The 20,340-nt window shown below is 39.3% G+C and overlaps 1 protein-coding gene across 4 annotated transcripts in view; it reads left to right on the top strand.

Annotated features, from left to right (window-relative positions):
* The window catches only part of ELMO1 (engulfment and cell motility 1), a 571,068-nt gene that overhangs the window by 132,625 nt on the left and 418,103 nt on the right, over positions 1-20,340 (top strand). For all 4 annotated transcript variants that reach the window (XM_021669358.2, XM_021669357.2, XM_064380449.1 and 1 more), the window contains exons 3-4: positions 3,781-3,821; positions 4,871-4,943. In XM_021669358.2, the coding sequence (XP_021525033.1) occupies positions 3,781-3,821; positions 4,871-4,943 (114 nt within the window). The remainder of the gene's footprint in view (positions 1-3,780; positions 3,822-4,870; positions 4,944-20,340) is intronic.

Genomic DNA, 20,340 nt, shown 5'->3' on the forward strand with positions numbered 1-20,340 from the left:
TAGTGTCTTGCAGATGTGTATGCCACAGAACGTAGTAAAGAAGAAAGAGAAGACAAGGACAAGTTTGCTAGAAATGTGCGTCAAAGAACTGCTGAAAGTAGGCAAGTCGACTGTAGAAACTAATGGAAGATGAGATTTTGGGTTGATTCGCTAGGGAAGCATTTTATTAGAAATTCATGGCAAATATTTATTAATGATGGTCTTGTCCTCAGGAAAAGTTCTGGGTCAGAGGAAGCAGAATTAAGGGTGATGAGATTGGGGTATACACTTAAAGTTATCTATTTGATGGTAGGAGTTGGAATGAGGAGAGTCAGGAGTTCAGAAGAGTTAGGCAGTGAGAAGCAATGCTATGGACATCACAGAGGAAATGTCTACATAACCTTTTAGCACCTTATATCTGAAAAGTGAAGACATAAATGTTAATGAGACTTCTGGGCAGTAGTGGTGCCATAACGAGAACAGAGAAGTTGCGGCAGGGTTGGGTGTGGGATCTGAGGGGGCATGTGCTACAGTTGGGTAGATTGAGGGATAGGAAATGTGAAAGTGATGATTTTTGTTTCCACTTTTAATAAGGTACCTGCAGGAGAGTTAAAATGTTCTAACAGACTGTCAGAGATTTGCAAGAGAGTGTTTGGGGCTACAACTATAGACTTAGGACAGTTGAAGAGCATGAGGTCCATGAGGAACTGACTGATTAAATAAAAGCAGAAAAGATAAGAAAAGAACTCTGGAGTTAGAGAGCTAAAGGTAAAAGAGCAACTATGAAGGATTTCTTGGACTTTATTGAAGGATTAGTTATAAGTGTAGGAAAATGAAGAAAGTATTGTGCTATATCATAGAAGCTCTGGAAAGGGGGTTTCAAAAAGGAGGAAGCAGTAACAGTGTCAGTAAGGCAGACAGGAAAAGGAAGGTAAGAACAGTGAAAAGGTTATTGAATTATTTTTTGGGTGGTTGGGGCTAACTTTGATTGCAGTAGATGGAAGAATGAAGAGACCCACTATTACGTAACACTCATTTAAATTGACTAGGCTACCCTATGGGTGTTCAGTCAACTATAATTCCTTTTCCTCTGTGGTTTACAGTTTTTCTTTTTCTATTAAGTCTCTAAGCTTTGTGCATCTGTGGTCTTTATTCCTTTCATATATCCAACTTCATTATCTTCTAGGTATAATAGTGCCCTAGAGACCTCTGTCTTTTTAAACTTGATTCTCAATCTATGAATCAGATCTGAATTAAAATCCAAGTAATTCCTCGAAGAAACTTCGGTCTCTAAGTCTAAATCTGGTAACAGTTGCTTTTGATGCCTTTTCCTACCTCAACAATACCGTCTTGACCTGACCTTTTGTTTCAGTGTAATTTAAGACTAAAACCTGGCTCTCTTATTTATGTTTCAGTTTTGAGGGTTCACAAAGTGAGATTTGGGGAGATTCTCTGATAAGTCATCGCAAATCGATAGCCTAGAAGGATCTCTGGCAGCTGGAAGGGCAAAATCTTGTCTATGGAAAACAGTTTTGTTTCTGAAGTTCCTTTGTCATTTGGTTGAAAGAATGCGTTTGCTTCTCAGCTCACAGCTAGAGCCATAAACAGTGGGCAGGTTCTTGCAAAGGCCTAGAACTTGTGTAATGTGTAAGTAGATTAGAACCCAATTGCCATTTGTCATCTTGTTCTAGAGGACAGATTTAGGATATAAGAAATACTCCCACTGTCTTTCTGCTCCTCAGTAATTCTAGGTTTCCCTTTTTCTCCAACTGTGATTATTTATTTTTTAATTTTTGTGGGTATATAGTAGGTATATGTTTCTGTGGGGTACATTAAATGTGTTAATACAGGCCTGCAATGTATAATAATCATATTGTGGAAAATGGGGTGTGTATATCCTCAAGCATTTATCCTTTGTGTTATAAACAATCCACTTATACTCTTTTAGTTGTTTTTAAATGTACAAATAAATTATTGACTATAGTCACCCTGTTGTACTATCGAATACCAGGTCTTATCATTCTTTATTATGTTTTTTTGTGCTCATTAACCATCCTCACCTCTCTCACAACCCTTGCCACTACCCTTCCCAGCCTCTGGTAACCATTCTTCTTCTCTTTATCCATGAGTTCAATGGTTTTGCTTTTTAGATCCCACAAATAAATGAGAACATGTGATGTTTGTCTTTCTGTGCCTGGCTTATTTCACTTAAAATAATGGTTTCCAGTTCTATCCATGTCATTGCAAATGACAGGATCTCATTCTTTTTTATGGCTGAATACTTCAATGTATATGTACCGCATTTTCTTTATCCATTCATCTGTTGATGGACTCTTAGATTGCTTTCAAATCTTGGCTATTGTGAATATTGCTGCAAGAAACACCTCCAACTGTGTTTATAGTTGTAGGCAAAGGCAGGTATTCTTTTGCACACATGGTAGTGAATGTGCTCATAGAGGATGGAGCTCCGGTGGGAGGGAGTTCATTGGAGGGACACTGTACACTGAATTGGGCCTTTAGCAGGGGTTAGGGAGGCCCTTGGAGAAGACTATGCAAATGGTATTCAAAATTCACCAATAGGGCAGGTATAGCATCAAGTCCAAGGGTGAGGATACAAGGAGGAATTGGAGCCCTTGCAGAAGTCCTAATCCTTTTTTGAAGTCTTTTGTCCTTTGTATTAATTTAATATAATTAATGTAATTTAATTTTTTTAATAGCCTGAGGGGTGAATAGATCCTATTTCCATTTTACAGATAAACTAACTGGGGTTCAGCAAATGAAGAAAATTGTAGGTAACTTACACTGCAAACAAGTTGACAGACCTTGGATTCGAACTGATCTATTGGATTCAGAATCTCTTTCCAGATACCACAGTGCCTTTCAGATAGACAGAAGTAAAACCTGCTTATATGTAGACAGCTTTTTTATGGTTGTACTTGAAAATTCAGGACCATGTATTATACTTCTCTGATTTCTCATATTCTCTTCCTCTCTTCCCCATTCATTTCTTGTCTGTGATTTGTTCTTTGAGTTGACATGATACTCCCCATCCTAGAGACAGACAGGATCTTGTTTGCATCCAAAACAGGAAGAGTTTCGACATCTCTGGAAGAGCTGATGTGTCTGTCTGCTGCATTCCTTCTATCTTGAGGGCAGGCGGAGCACAAGTGTGGTTGTTAGGCGCAAGAGCACAGCTGTAGTCAGTCGCCAGTTGACACCAGGGCACATGGTGTCATGGTTGCATTACTGGAGTGTGTCTGGCTCAAGCTGCTGCATGATCGGCATTTATCAGGGCCATCGTCGGGAGGAGAATTCTATGCACTTTGTAGAAACCATTTTGTAACACCTCCTATTCCATTTGCCACATGTTCTCATAAAAATATCATGAATCCAAGCTTTTTACATAAAGCCATACTTCAGCTTGCCTGATTCATGTACTGCTCCTGAGGGATTCTGGTTTTGACTTGGCCTCATGGGCTTCTGTGGTCTGTGAGATCTTTGAACAAAACTATATTTCACCTTGATTTCAGTGTGGCTAAATTAAATATGATGCATATTTTGTTCAACTAATAATGCTAAGTATGGAAAAAAGGACCACAGGGGTAATAAATCATTAATAAATTTGGTGGTGACAGCTGGTAGATTGTTACCTTGAGAAAAGAGACTCATAGATAACAACTAAGAATAGCAAATGTAAATTCTCTTTGCTTAGTTATCTTTTTATGAAGCTTCTTCTTTTTTTAAATTTAAAATGATGAAATGAAACTAACAGAAAGTATTTCCTTTTTTGTCATTTTGCAGAAAAAACCACTGTCTGCAATAATAAAGGAAGTCTGTGATGGGTAAGTGTTACTCAGGATTTATCTAAGGCATTCTAAATAAATGACAAGCAAATAAAATATTTCCAGTAGGATAGTAAAATATTATTAGTAAGTCACCCATTGACCTGCTCAAAGTTACTAAGAATTACTGTGTAGGAATATCACACCCTTTTCCACCACAATTTACCATTAGTCCTCAAAGAGCAGAAAGTGAAATGGCTGTTATGTGCACGGGGTGGGGGGGTTGGCTTTATTTATTTTAGGAAGTTGTGTTTCTTTTGTCCTACCCAGCAGGGAGTACTCTAAAGACTTCTGAGGGCACAGTACACACTTGATCTGGTTTAAACTGAGAGGACCACTCAGGTCCCCATAGAGGATGAAAGATTTTGAACAGACAAGGCAGTGGGTAATTGTGCTGCCCCATGGGATCTCACACTGATGTGACTTTCCTACTTCTTTTGGCTGCTCTAAATAATACAAAGGAAATGTATATATGGTAGCTGAATGAGTCTTTTTGTTTTTTTTCTTTTTTTGGTTCACATTGTTGTTTTGTTTTGTTGTTGTTGTTTTTCTTTTGCTTTTAAACCATAACTGTGAAAACAGTCGTGTTAACTGGAATTTATATATAAGACCTAAAATACTTAATTGGAGTGTTTCCATCTGCATCAGCTATACTGGCAAGGGATTGTAGAATACAGAGACAATTCAAATGTGCCAATTATCAAAAACTTAAATTGCATTTCTTTTTTTTTTCTTTACTTCAATCCCTCAAAATAAGTAGAACTGTAAATATCTGTATTTAAATCTCCCACACCAAGCCTTGAAGATGAAATGCTTAAAGGTGAGCAGTAGGCTTAGCATAAGATCTAGACAGCCCACACGTGAAATGATTGGTCTCAGCATAATGAAGGGTAGGCTAAAGTCATTTTGCTTCAGGACTGCATTGTGGTATATGTTGGGATTGGTCCAATTCCAATCACAGGATAATTAGTTCATCTAACACTAAACAATGACAAAAATGAAAATGGCCACTGTTGTTTTTCTAATCAGTATATGCTTGTATTTTTAAGGTGGTCTCTTGCCAACCATGAATATTTTGCACTGCAGCATGCCGATAGCTCCAACTTCTATATCACAGAAAAGGTAGGTCATCCACATTATTTCATCTGGGACTCATATTGAAGGAAAATAAATCATGACTGATGTTTCCTCTGTTCAGGACTAGACATGCTGGTCTAAATTTTAGGTCTCTACTATCCATGAAAATAGGGTCTGTAAAGCAAATAACTGCTACTTTAGTATCCACAAGATGATATTTAGCAGCTCAAGAGTAAAGAGCAAATATGTTTTTTGTCTTCTTTAGCAACTGCAGTTGCCTTCTAACAGTGAATATGTTATCTCTGTTTCTTACTGCTTGGTTAAAGAATTTATTTGATACTTAATAACTGAGTTGGGCTTTCCTTTCTCAGTTTTTTTTTCCAAAGTAGCCTCTAACCCTTGCTTAAAGTACTTGAAATAATGAGAAGAAACCTTTTCAAATGTGGCATTATGTATGTAGGCACTAAGAGTGTTCTATGAATCGTGGAAACCCAGCTCTCTTCTTGGGTGATTTTCACTCTTTTTAGCAAGATTAAAGGAGAAGGAGGGATTTGTGAAGACAGCAATGGCCCTGGGAGCAAGTAAAATTAATATGTACAAGATCCCTGATAGAGGAATTTGTTGAGTTTATACTGTGTGCCAGGAACTGAGCTATGCACATTACATCTGTTTGCAGATTTCTTCTTTAAGACTAACCTGGGATATAAAAATACTGGCTTTGGTTAACAGGTTTGAAACTGAATCATTGAGGACAAGTGGTTAGACTAATGCTTCATGCTTGATTCTACAAGAAGCAAGTTTAGATTTTTGTGCTTCTATGATTTTTGACTTTTGGAAATTTCCACAATAGTTTTTCATCCAACACCACTTTAGGGAGAGTTCACTGAAATGCATTTGAACCAGTTTTGTCTTCGTGAAACTAATCATCTTGTGGGGTCAGCAGGGAGCGAAGGAACAGCTCCATGAACAGCTGTCACTATAACAAGGTGGCCAGTGATGTAACAGAAATGAATACGAATTGCTCTTGAAGGAGGGAGAATCAGGTGGCCTCAGGCTTCAGCATCCTGCTGTAATATTGGGGTTCAGGGTGCCCTCAGCTCCCCTGAGAGGACGTTTCTCCAGGTTCTTGGTCTCCTGCCCTCTCAAGAATGAGAAAGTGGACTACAGCACAGTGTGCAGTAAATGCTGGACTCAAAAGTGTTTGTAGAAAGTGATTTATTTAAAGAGAGAGAAACAGGAGAAGGAGAGAGAAAGAAACAGCTAACTCTCACACTGAGTGAGAGAATCCAGAAAGATGGAATCCAGGAGGGGAAGACCAGCTTCCATGAGAGAGTGTGGAAGGGGACTCCAGAGGGAAAATCCAGGAGAGAGAAAGACGGTTTCCACAAAGGGAGTGTTTGTTGAAGGGGACCCAAACAGAGTCCGAAGGGGTGTGGAAGAAGGGGACTTTTAGCTTGGGAGGAACCCCCACCTTCTCTAAGACCACAGGCCAATGAAAGGAGTTCCTTAGAACTTCCGCTGGAGTGATTGACTCTTAGTTTCTTCCCATGCCCCGTGAAATTTAAACACAAACCATTAAATTTCCCGGATGGAGAGAGATGGGAGGGGGGCATGGCGCTAGGAAGTTCTTGCCCTTAAAACTACGCCCCCTTGTGGACCCGGAAAGAGAACACATTCCCTCACTGCAGGCTTTGTTTGTCCCAGTCAGTAGTCCCTAGAGTGACTGGACTTGTATACACAAATTAGGCAGTGGTAGAAGGTGGAGGCAATAACAAGGGTCCTACTTCAACTTAAGACTCCCTTGCCCTACCCCAAAGAGGGAGGGAGGACATTCAGCAGGAGAGGGACTGGAGAGGCCTGAATGCTTCTCAGAAATTGCTTTGTTCTTCCCAGATGAACACTGGGGATTTTGTAACTCATGCTGTTTCTTTCTTCACATTGATTGCTAGAAAGCTGGGAATTGGGCCAGGTGTGATGGCTCATGACTGTAATCCCAGCTCTTAGAGAGGCCGAGGGGGAGCAGATCACTTGAGGTCAGGAGTTTGAGACTAGCCTGGCCAACATGGTGAAACCCCATCTCTACTTAAAAATTAGCCAGGTATGGTGGTGAGTGCCTCTAATCCCAGCTATTCGGGAAGCTGAGGTGGGAGAATCACTTGAACCTGGGAGGCAGAGGTTGCATTGAGCTGAGATCGTGCCACTGCACTCCAGCCTGGGCAACAGAGTGAGACTCTATCTCAAAAAAAAAAAAAAAAACTGGGAGTTAACAAGTGAACTCGATTTCCTGGCACGCCTTATATTTATTAAGTTTACCTTTGATTCCTTTGACTTATTCCATAAACGTTTAGTTTCCTGTCTTTATTTTCCCTTTGCTTCAGTTTCTTAATATTTTTCATTTATTTTATACTACATCTATATAATTTGCATGCTGTTATTTGTGAGATTGAAGAGGTAATATAGAAATCCATGTTAAATGTTAGCAGTTAAAGGTATCACCATGGTTTCATTCATTACAGTTAGTGGGTAGCGAAATCAGTTCAGTTAGTTGCCAGAGCATTAAACACTAGAACACAGTAGAGTAGATTAGGTCAGAGTATATATTCTGTGTTACTTGTGAAATATTTGTTCCACCTAGCCACATATATAATACATGTAGATTACACTGGTGATTTACTTTGGGTTGTGGTCAAAAAGCTGCTGAGTTATGAATAGACCTGGCTCTGAATAATCTGTGCTGGTAGATGTCCCCCAGTGGCTGTCCTGTCTTTTGTCACCATTTTCTGGAGACTTTAGTGTAGTAGAGTTTACTAAAGATGGGGTTCTCAGACTTCATAGAGAACATAAGCATTGCATAGAGAATCTTTAAAAAATGTAAGGCTTTAGATCCCAACCCCAGAGACTCAGAGTGAGTGGGCCTTGGATATGGTCTGAGAGTTTTTATTTTTAAGGCACCGTCTGGGCAGTCTGATGCTGGATACCCGGAACCACTGGGAGAAACAACCCTGGGGCCTGTTTTCTAAAGAGCTGGAACCCACGTGTACAGGACATTACGCCCTCTCTCCAGAAGTTGTGCACAAAGTTCGATTTAGGAATGTGGGCTGGGTGTGGTGGTTCATACCTGTAATCACAGCACTTTGGGAGGCTGAGGTGGGTGGATCACCTGAGGTCACGAGTTTAAGACCAGCCTGGCCAATAGGCCAAAAATGTATCTCTACTAAAAATACAAAAATTAGCTGGGTGTGGTGGCGTGCACCTGTAGTCCCACTCAGGAGGCTGAGGCAGGAGAATCACTTGAACCTGGGTAGTGGAGATTGTGGTGAGCCAGGATTGCACCACTGCACTCCAACCTAAGTGACAGAGCATGATTCCATCTCAAGAACAAACAAAAAAACAACAAAAAACAAAGTATATAGAAATGTGTTTGTGTGCTGCCATTTCTTGGCAAGATTTAAAAATTATTAACATCATATAATGGTTATGCTTTTTTCCTAATTAAAATTCATATATACTCAGAACATTCAAACTATTGAGAATGGGGGAAATTATTTTATGATGCATTTTAGTTATTTTCTGGGAATCTTGTTTTACCTGAGGACATTCTTGAGGTTGAGTTTATAAAGGACTGGCCACCAAAGTCTGTCATGGAGTTTTTCATCTTCAGTGGGCTGTAGCAGAGATTATTCTTTTATGAAGAGTTTAGGGAGTGAGAAAACTCATCTTCCCTATCATAGTTCTTTGTTTGTAAATACAGTGTCATTGCTCTTCCTCCTGCAGCTGTCACTGGGCGCAGCTGTGGGTGTGCATGTGTCACAGAGCTCGGCACGCACAGAGCAGGAGATGACGGTGACTCCTGGCTCCGCAGGGTCGATCCTGGGTTGCCTTCAGTCTGCTGCTTAGGTCCATCTAGTTCCCTACAAGTATTCCTAAAAATTGAGACTTTTTCCCCCATTTTAAAAATAATGTATTTAGCATCATCTTGGTTACTTACAGCCCAGTGAGTCGTTAGGTAATATTTGCATCACCATGGTAACCGGTGACTCATTTTGAAACTTGTGCATTGCTGTTAGTTACTGATTTTCCCTTATATGTGAGAGGATCTCTATCTTTTTGCTGAAGATAAAAATCACCTGTAATTTCAGAAAAAAAAAAATTCTCTAGCCTGGCCAAACAATCCAATAGAAATAATTGATAGATGCTTGTGATTCTCTTCTAAGATCCTCTGTAAGGCACTTTCCTTGCTTTTCTCATGTTCTCCAAGCCCATTTTTTTTTTTTTTTTGGAAATATTCTTTCTTTGCTTATTAGGCCATTAACTGAGGGTTTTCTTTGCAGTAGGGTCATGTTAAGTAGCATTCAGCTGAAGCATTGCTTTCTCTGCAGAGAAAGTTAAGATTCAGTGATTCACAAGTTCTAATGCTGCTCCAGAAACTTAACTATTTCATGGTGATGTCCAGGAAAAAAAGAGAGAAAGAATAAAAAATGAGAAATGAAAGTATGTTTAAATGGAATTTGTCTTTTGAATACGAATTCTGGTTAGGTGGGGTGGCTCATGCCTGTAATCCCAGCACTTTGGGAGGCTGAGGCAGAGAACTGCTTGAACCTGGGAGGCAGAGGTTGCAGTGAGCCAAGATCATGCCACTGCACTCCAGCCTGGACGACAGAGCGAGACTCCATCTCAAAAAATAAATAAATGAATAAATAAAAATAAAATAAAGAATTATATTGAGACAGCACTAAGCGTTGTTAGTTTATGACCCTCATCACAATCCAATGATGCAGGTATTGGTATCTTCATTTTACGAGGAAAGTGAGACAGAGAGGTTACTCAGTAACTTGTGTGGGTTGTAAAGATCAGAAGTGGCCAAACCGAGACTTGGACCCATGTGGGTCTGACCTCAGAGCTCTCTATGCCATCTCTGGGAAACCCTTTGTACCACTGCCTCAGCCCCAATTTGTTTATGATGCTCTTTCTTTGGGCATCCCTGTTATCAAACCAGTGATCCTGATGGTAACTGCCTCAAAAACAATAAATACAGGAAGTTACAGACTGTGAACACCGGTTACCAGCTTCAGTCTGTGGCTTCCTTATTCCTTCTGAGGGTAACTTGGAGGAAGTTGTAACAGGTAACCTTCCACTCACTAGGGCTTCACAAAGTGCATTTATATTTGCCTTTGATATGGATTGTATAACTGCCTAGGGCAGTGTGATTGCACGAATACCATTCTTTTTAGGCAAACAGGAAAACTGCCTTGTCATCCCTAACCCTAAGCGTGCATGGAGGTGCTTCTCCAGAAAGCATAGGGCACGGTGGAGAAAGCCATGATAATGTTGGTTGTGTGCTTGTGGGTAATTGAGGTTTTATTTTGATTGCAGGATGATACTCCCTTCCTACTGAGACCTACTCTAGCATGTATGAAGTATAGTAATATATCACTAATATCTTATTTAGATAAATTCCTTATCTTGTAATCACAGAACTAAGCTAAGCCTCATCCAGGCCTTCTCTGCAAAGCTGACCCCAGCAACTTTTGGTAAGGAAGTGGGGTTGTTTTGGGGGTACCCCCTTCTTTGTCCTTCCCGCCTCCTAAGTGCTCTGGGTTTTCAGACAGCCCCTGAGCCTCCCAGAATCCCTGGAAGCCAGGGTTGTGCACTCCCTTGGACTTGTGCATTTCATTCTGATCAGGAGATGACTCCACTATTTTGCAGAATTCAGGTCAACTGTCATGCTTTGGTATATCCAGCTGTAAGTAAGCAGAGTAATCCCAGTCTCCAGAAAGGATTGAGACCTAGATATAAGTAGGGATGAAGGCCTGGGAGGGATGGACAGGGAGAAGCCTTCAGTCCTCATTCCCAGCTCTGGTTTCTGTGTTTCCTGGCTTTGCATCTTTGTGAGAGACCTGCTGTGGCTTTTCAGTCCCTGCCCCTTTGCATAAATCACTTTATGCTTGTCTTTGTTACTCTCAATCAAAGAGCTTTCTCTAGGGCAGGCATTTTAATTTGAGTGAACTCAAGCCCGGGAAAGCTGTCAATTTCCTGAACCAGCCAAATACCCTGTGCAACATTCCCTTTCCTGCTGCCTTTGGTGAAGGACTTTGGATCTGATCAACAGGAGTCACTGTGGCTGCCACAGCAAGATGCACCAGCATCCCTGGGCTAGTTCTTCTTGGGCAAGTCCATAGGCAAGAATGGGTGGAGAAAAATGTTCCTACCTGGTATGATTTGGCTGTGTCCCCACTCAAATCTCATCTTAAATTGTAGCTTTCATAATTCCCATGTGTTGTGGGAGGGACCTGGTGGGAGATAACTGAATGATGGGGTGGTTTCCCCATACTGTTCTCGTGGTTTATAATTTGACCATATGATTCTGTGCACCTTAAAAAATCTTTTGACTAGGGGCCAGGTACGGTGGTTCACACCTATAATCTTAGCACTTTGGGAGGCTGAGGCGGGCGTATTGCCTGAGCTCTGGAGTTCGAGACCAGCCTGGGCAACAGGGTGAAACCCTGCCTCTATTAAAAGTACAAAAAATTAGCTGGACATGGCAGCATGCACTTGTAGTCCCAGCTACTTGGGAGGCTGAGGCAGGAGAATCAATTGAACTGGGACAGGGAGGTTGCAGTGAGCCGAGATCTCGCCACTGCACAGCACTTGGGTGACAGAGCAAGACTCCGTCTCAAAAAAAAAAATATTTTGACTAGGATATGAACTCTTCTACTTTTTTTTTTACATTATAATTGAGGTAAGATTTATACACCCTAGAATTTACCCGTGTAAAGTGTACAGTACAATGGTTTTTAGTATATTCATAGAGTTCTGTAGTGCTTTATTTTTTCGATATCAAAGCTGTGGTATTTCCACCTACAGTATTTTCATCTTCCAAAGCAGTAGCTCTCAGGCTTAAATGTAGATTTTGGCTCCAAATTTAGAGATTCGGATTCAATAGCCTGAGGCTGAGGTTCAGGGATCTTTAACAAGTACAGCTGGTCCTTGTACCAAGCTCAAACACTTTCCATTGGAAGTGTGAGCAGCCTCGGGATCTTCCTCTATTCCTGCATGAGATGAAAAACCATGTTTTGAATTCATATTGGCTTGTAGGCACAGGCTCCCCATGCACTCCCTGCGCTGAGGGTGTCATTCTGATTCGTTTCCACTGTTGCCAATAGAGAATGAGACCAGCCTCCTTTCTTAAGCCAGAGGTCAAGGTGTGTCACGAGTCAGCATTTTCAATTTTATTCTTTCTCTTGTTCCTTCAATTTTAGCCAAACTGCTATAGTGTTCTCTATATATACCTTGATGTGTCTCCTTTGTGTAGCTTTACTAACCTGGAATTCAGTTGTCTTTATCTCCCTCCTATTATATTTCAGGTACTAGACTAGGTGCTGAGGATAAAGAGATGAAATGACATACTCCTTGCTTCGAGAGCTGAATCTTAGAAGCAAACATATACCTAGAAGCAATGCCATTTAAATAATTGCCATTTCAGGACAACAGTTCATTCTTTTCCTACCAATCCTAAATTGCTTGAGCTGGAAGAAACCCTTGCTTCTTGCCTAACATAACTGTAGCCCCAGTTTTGGAGATTCATTTCTTAATTCAGTCCTCTTATAAATCTCTACCCCTCCTCTCTGCTGCTAAAGGTATTATTGTCTTTCTAGTTCAGTCTCTCTCAGGGTTCACTGATCAGGGCCTACATTTCTTTATTGTTGCCTTGAACTGTTGTTTAACTATTTCTGTGCTGATTTATGTTTTACTTTCAGCAAGATTCCAAGTACTTTATAATTAAACACTATAAGTTCCAGCTCTGTGTTTCACATGGTTCTGTGAATATAATATGTAGGTGTTAGAAGATCATGGGTTTTGGGTTACATAGTTTTCTTTGTAAGATAATAGTACACTTAGTTGCTTAATAAATTATGTATGATGTTGGTTAATTCAATTACCAGAAGATACACATACATGTTCAGATTATTCCCAGTGGAGAAATTGTAGAGAGAATAAATGAATCTTAATGTTCCTCTTAGAGTCTTAAAATGGTGTTAAAAACTTTAGTTTGGCTTTCAGTCCACAACAACTGATTAATTACCTTTTTCAAAGAAATATGTACATTCACACACGCATACACACACACACATACACATATAATATCTGTACTGTGCTGGATATTGACCAGAATTCTTAAAAGATTCATGAGATTTCACAAAATGATACTCAGCAGGACATAAATTTACAAAAATCTCTTGTTTTTTGTCTATCACGAATAACAAATGGTGGAGAGCCCATAGATTTACTTGTATCTCCTCCCCCCCCAAAAAAAATTTAAAAACCCATGATTTAGAATAAATGAGCTATTTATTTAGAATCCCCTATTTAGAATGAATGATCTATTTCAGAGAACTTGGTCAGCTGTAGGAATTTATCTCCAGTTTACAGCAATAGTGACAGGGAGGAAAATAAGTAACAGAGACCCTCTGGTCCCTTATAATATACAAATAAACCATTACTATGCAGATGATCAAGCAGTAATACAATTTCAAAGTATTATCACTTTTGTTCTCATTATAGCAAATAACATCCTCTAAGAACCAAATGGTGTTTGTGAGATAATCTACTCAAAATTATGTTATTGTTCAATTTTGAGAAAGTGAGTTTTACTTTATTTCACCCCAGGCTAGGATCCATTAATATTCACGAGGCTCACCCATCTTCAGTTCTTTATCTCAGGCGGTCAGCTCTGTGGGAGCAGCGTCACAGAAGAGTAGAGAGAATTGTTAGCTTACATACACACAAAACTTTAGAGTTTCCGTGAAGGAAAACATGGGCACTGACTTAGAAACCTTGCTGATATTCTCTCCCCCACCCCCGACACACTTTTTCATTAAATGAAGGAAACGCTTTGCACAGTCACACTCTACTGTGGTGACACATTTTCCAATAACCAAGGAACAATTGAATGCAACTGTTTGCAGTCAGAATTCTGTGTACATATGGCGAAAACAAGCCGCTTAAAACAAAAGTTGGAGCAACAATTTTGGCAAACAGGAAAAAAACTGAAATATGCCATTTTCTAGTTTGCTTGCAACATGGAAACTGTGAACCAAGAGCATTTTACTTTCTCCCTGTCCCCACCCCACGACATTTTAGGTTTTTCCAAGTCAGGAGGCCAAAGGATTATTAATAGTATTAACACTTACTTTAAGAACAAATTAGATATTTTCCAATTCAGTAGATACAGTAAGGTTGAGCCAAGGACAGGGTGATGGCCATGGGACATGTCTGGGTATTTGATTTCTGGGATATTGATTAGGAGAGGGAGGGAATGGTATGTACTACTCTTAGACTGCCTTTGCCCCATTTTTTTTTTTTTGAGATGGAGTGTCTGTCTGTTGCCAAGGCTGGAGTGCAGTTGTATGATCTTGGCTCACTGCAACCTCCACCTCCTGGGTTCAAGAGATTGTCTGCCTCAGCCTCCCAAGTAGCTGGGATTACAGGCATGCAGTACCACGCTTGGCTAATTTATATATATTTAGTAGAGACAGGGTTTCGCCATATCGGCCAGGATGGTCTTGAACTCCTGACCTCTAGTGATCCGCCCCCCTCAGACTCCCAAAGTGCTGGGATTACAGGCATGAGCCACCACTCCCAGCCTCCTTCTGCCCTTCCTCAATCCATCAAGCACAACTTGTGAACAGTGAAATGCATGCGCGCGTGCGCGCGCGCGCACACACACACACACACACCCTTCTGATTGTCCTGACTTCCCCTAGGAGCTATCCAGCCCTGGCATTGGGCTTCACCCAGCCATTCTTCTTTTTCCATCAACGTCACCCCTCTTCTGCCCTGGTGTCTTTGCTTATAGTGACTCAAACTAAATTGGCAGTAGACTTTCTGAAGTTGTCTCTAAAAAGATTTTTGGGTAGTTTTAGACTTTTCTAATTAGAGTTTGGGAACTGGATGGTAGCTATCATTTTAAATAATTTGGTATGTTTCCTCTAGAGAGGACTTGGAATCATATATACTTATTTCAGGATTAAGAAAAAAAAACAGCCTAGGTTGAGTCACCTAAATGAGAGGGAGCTCGGAAGAGCAGAGTAGTGACTGCCACCAGCATTACTCAGATGTTGATGGGTTTTATGACATGTTATTTAATGTTTACCACTGACTGTTGGATAGAGGCTATAACAAGATGATTACACAGGCAGCTAACTTTGTAGCTTAGGCTCCCTAGCTTATGCTTGGTAAATGTGACTGCTTCTAGAATTGCAGGCAAAGACAAATGCCAGAGGTCATGATAATTCCATGTTCTCCAGCTCAGCTATTAAACTAATGAATAGATTGACTCAAGTACTGAAACATTTAACTGTGTAATGCTCAGATGCAGAATGAGTGACACATGTGTTTCCTCCAAAAATGACTCTAAAAACACCAGAGCACTTTTTCCAAACAAAACTATGGTGAAAAGCAAAAACCATTATTAGTAGAGAAGATTAGTTCCAAGAATGGCTCTGTGATTCTTATAATTTGTTTCAAGGCCAGAAACTTAATCGCGGATCTTCTAGGCACACTCCTACTCATGTTTTTTATACTTCTAAAATGAGATTTATTTTTGAATGGCAATCAGATTATGTTTCTCAAAGTTTTGAAATATACATCGTGTATATTGTTTTGTGTTTGTGTGTCAAGGGTAAATAAAATATCCACGAAAAAATAGTGACTTCACTACTTGTAATACCTTTTTGTTGTTGTTTTTAGTCTGTTTCCTATTTTTAAAGTATTTTCTAGAACCCATCAGGATGATTTTATGACCACTGATGGTTGTGTTCCACAGTTGGAAAAACACTGCATTATATACTTTGCTCTACAAGGTCAGAAACAAAGCTAGATTTCCTCACTTTGATTATCCCAGTGTCTAGCACAGTGCTCTATAAATATTTGTTTAGTGGAATGATGAACATCTACTATGAAAATAAACTGGTGACCTGAGGGCAGGAATAGGGGACAGCCATGATAAAGACCAAAAAAAAAAAAAAAAAAAGGAGAAATAGAAGAAAGATAGAAGGTTGGGCAGAAAGTCTGGGGAGAGTGGGGAGAGAGAAGAGACAGGTGAACTTATTTCCACCCAGGAAAGGTAGTGTGCCTGCAACTCTTTCCTGTAGGTGACCCTCAGTGACATTAGGGCCCAAGGTTCCCATTCTTTCCACTGTGATTCGAATCAAGTTAACAATAATTTATTGTCTGATTGTTTCTTTCTGATCCACATCGTTCTGATTATCTATTGGTGCATTAAAAAACACCCCAAATTTAGTAACACAAAGCAAAAATTCATTCTTAGTAGAGATGATTAGTTACACTCACTGATTCTCCAGGCCAGGATTTGGACATGAAATCTTCCATCCCTATAATGGCTTGTCTCTTCTTGATGTCTGGAGTCACAGCTGGGAAGACATGAATAGCTGGAGGCTAGAATCACTTGGAAGCCTCTTCTTCATGCATGTCTGGCTTCTGGGCTTGGGTGCCTCAAAGACTGGGCTCGGTTGGGATGGTGAACTGGAATACCCTACATGTGTTCTTTCCATGTGACTTGGGCTTCCCTACAGCATGGTGGCAATGTTGTGAGAAGGAGTTCCAACAAGAGGGCACTTCCAGAGAGTAAGTGTTTGAAGAGAATCAAACAGAAGCTTCATGGCTCATTATGACCTAGCCTTAGAGATTTTACAGGATTGCTTCTGCTGTACTCTGTCATTCCAAGTAGTCACAAGCCTGCCCTGATTAGAGGGGATGAGACATAGCTTGGTGCAGTGGTGTGTGCCTGTTGTCCTAGCTATGGGGACTGAGGTGTCTGGAGGCTGTGGTGAACTATAATTGTACTTGTGAATAGCCACTGCACTTACAGCCTGGGCAATATAGCAAAATATACTCCTCTTAAAAAAAAAAGGGGGAGTGGAAGTGGGACATAGACCCCTCCTTTCCATGGAAGGAGTGGCAAAGAATCTGGAGGCTTTTTAATAAAACCATCCATCGTTTCTTTACATTTCTCTTTCAGAAAAAAGTTGTCAGATAGATATACTATTTTCCAGAAGTTATCCAAAGATTAAACTGTGTCTTTTGCTTTTGTAATTATTCAACTTTTTAAACTAAGAGGAAGAACAAAAAGATAAAGTAATGAAAATAGAAGAAAGTGTGCATTATACAAACACAGAGTAGTAACACTGAGGCAATTTTCTTCATTCATAAAAGATACAGATCTATTGTTTCTTTTAAGCATCGGGAGGGGGAGCAATAATTGTATAAACCAAGAAATTTAGAGGGAATTTACTTGGCACTTTGATATTTACATATTCTTCTTTTGGGAGAAATTGGGATTCACCACCTTTACCATGTCTGAAGATTAAAGTCAAAAAATAAAAGTGTCTGCTTTGTTGCCATCAACTGCACTTGTAAAGCAGCAACTATTCTTTATTTTTCCAAGGCAGCCCTGTACTTGGTGCTCTGACTGAACGAAAGGGCTGTAGAGGGGTGGGTGGGTGCATTGTAGCCCTTTCTTGTCTCTGGGAATGGTGTAAGTCAAGGCAACCTCGGTCATCAAGCACAATCTTCTTTTGCTTTGAACTCCTATAGGGGAGAAATACTACAAACACGAACTTTAAAAGTGACTCATTGTAATCTTATTTGAGATTTTTTATTTCATTAAGAGATAAGTAGGAGAGGATAACTTCCTCTTCCAGTAGTTTTTTCTGATACATTTGTTCTTGTTTCTCATTCTTTCTCTGCTCCCTAATGCTTATTTTTCTCTCTCTCCTGGCCCTTTTCCTTCTGATTATTTTTCCTTCCTTTCCTTCTCTCTGTGACTTCATTCTTATTTTGCTCCATCTCTTTCTCACTAGCATCTCCTTTATTGGGTTATCAGCCATCTTTTAAAAAACTTCCTAGTCTCTGTCCACCTACTTTTATTCCACCTTTTTGATGTTCAAATGTCCCCTCTCTTGCAACTTTAGACGTGTCAGCATTGTAGTTAGGTTTAGATTTTTAGATATTAAAAAATGAGGTGCCCCGTTAGTGATTTAATGCAATTAGTATAAAGCATTCTTTTTTCAGTGTCTGTTGCTCTGAAGCAAACAGGTACAAAATCTCAAGTATCTTTAAAAAATATTTACACAGATTAGGCATATTGAGACATATTAGAAGAAAAAAGATAAATTAAAAAAGTTATCAGAATCCTATTACTTAGAAAAAACCAATGACATTCTACTCTTTCTACTTCAAACATACTTAAGTCTAGAAGTATATTTGTATTTTACAAATGTGTAAAATATTATACACATTGTTTTACAGCTCTAGACTTTAACTTAATATATAGCAGCCATCATAACACTATATAATATCATAACAGTATATTAGTTAATATACTCAGCCTACTTCATTATATAATGAGGATTAAACAAGGTAATGCCAGCAACACAGTTTGCAAGGCACTTAGCCCATAGTCATTCCTCAGTGAGTCATACTTCCTATTTGTCAAACTTTCTTAATGACCGAAAAGAATTCAACTCAATTCTTGAAGTCTTAAATTGTGTATTCTTTGTATTCAGACTTTCAAATTGTTTATCTTCCTCTGGCTGTCTCTCTTTTTTTATTTTATTTTTTATTTTTATTTTTTAGAAGGAAAGAAAGAGAAAGGGGGAGAGAGAACAGGAGTCTTGCTCTATTGCCCAGGCTGGAATGCAATCTAAAAATAGGTATTAAAAACTTCTTTTATGCCGATAATTGTGCTTAACAGCGGAGACAGGAAGGAATTAGGGAAGAAAATAACAAACAGCCAACCAATATTTCATTTAAGTCTGTAAAATGCTATGCAAATGCTGAAGAGTGATTTACTTCCAATTATGTGGTCACTTTCAAAATAGGTGTAATGTGATACTGAGAAAAATGTATGTTCTGTGGACCTGGGGTGAAGAATTCTGTAAGTATTCACTGAGTTTACTTGTTCCAGGTCTGAGTTCAAATCATAGATGTCCCTGTTAATTTTCTATCTCGTTGATCTGTCGAATATTAACAATATGGTGTCAGAGTCTCCTGCTATTATTGTGTGGTAGTCCAAGTCTCTTTATAAGTCATTAATAACTTGTCTTATGTATCTGGGTGTTCCTATATTGGGTGCATATATATTTATGATCATTGACTCTTGTTGTTGCATTGATCCTTTTACCATTATGTAATGTCCTTCTGTTTCTTTTAGTCTTTGTTACTATTAAAGTCTATTTTGTCAGAGACGAAAGTTACAACTCCTGTTTTTTTTGTTGGTTTTTTTTTCTCCATTTGATTGGTAAGTCTTCCACCAACCTTTTGTTTTGAGTCTTTGTGTATCCTTGCTTATGAGATGAATCTGGATATAGCGTACCGATGGGCTTTGACTTTTTATTCAATTTGCCTGTCTGTGTCTTTGATTGGGGCATTTAATCCATTTAAATTTAGGATTAATATTGATATTTGTGAGTTTAATATTGTTGTTTAATGCTAGCTTGCTATTTTGCCCATTAGTTGATATAGATTCTTCGTTATGGAGATACTCTTTACCTTTTGCTAAGTTTTTGGGATGACTGATACTGGTTGTTCCTTTTTGTGTATAGTGCTTCTTTCAGAAGCTCTTGTAAAGCAGGCCTAGTGGTGATGAAATCTCTGAGTGCTTGCTTGTTTGCAAAAAATTTTATTTTTCCTTCATTTATGAAGCTTAGTTTGGCTGGATATGAGATTCTGGGTTGAAAATTCTTTTCTTTGAGGATATTGAATATTGACCCCCACTCTCTTCTAGTTTGTAGGGTTTCTGCTGAGAGATCTGCTGTGTCTGATAGGCTTCCCTTTATGGGTAACCTGACCTTTCTCTCTAGCTGCCCTTAGAATTTTCTCCTTTATTTCAACCCTGGTGAATCTAACGATTATGTGTCTTGGGGTTGCTCTACTTGAGGAATATCTTCGTGGTGTTCTCTGTATTACCTGGAGTTGATTATTGTCCTGCCTTACTAGGTTAGGAAAGTTTTCCTGAATATTATCCTGAAGAATATTTTCCAGCTTGAATTCATTCTCTTCATGACATTCAGGTACACCTATCAAATGTAAATTAGGTCTTTTCACATAGTCCCATATTTCTTGGAGACTTTGCTCATTCCTTTTTACTCTTTCTTCTCTAATCTTGTCTTCTCGTTTCATTTCATTAAGTTGGTCTTCGACCTCTGATATCCTTTCTTCTGCTTGATAAATTCGACTGTTGAAACCTGTGCATACTTCACGGAGTTCTCGTATTGTTTTCTTCAGTTCCATTAATTCACTTATATTCCTCTCTAAATTGTCTATTCTCGTTAGGATTTTGTCAAACCTTTTTTCTAGGTTCTTAGTTTCCTTACATTGGGCTAGAACATGTTCTTTTAACTCACAGAAGTTTCTCATTATC

This window comes from Aotus nancymaae, unplaced genomic scaffold, assembly GCF_030222135.1.
Source record: "Aotus nancymaae isolate 86718 unplaced genomic scaffold, 86718_ANA_hifiasm-v0.15.2.pri h1tg000025l, whole genome shotgun sequence".
In the NCBI taxonomy this organism is placed as follows: domain Eukaryota; kingdom Metazoa; phylum Chordata; class Mammalia; order Primates; family Aotidae; genus Aotus; species Aotus nancymaae.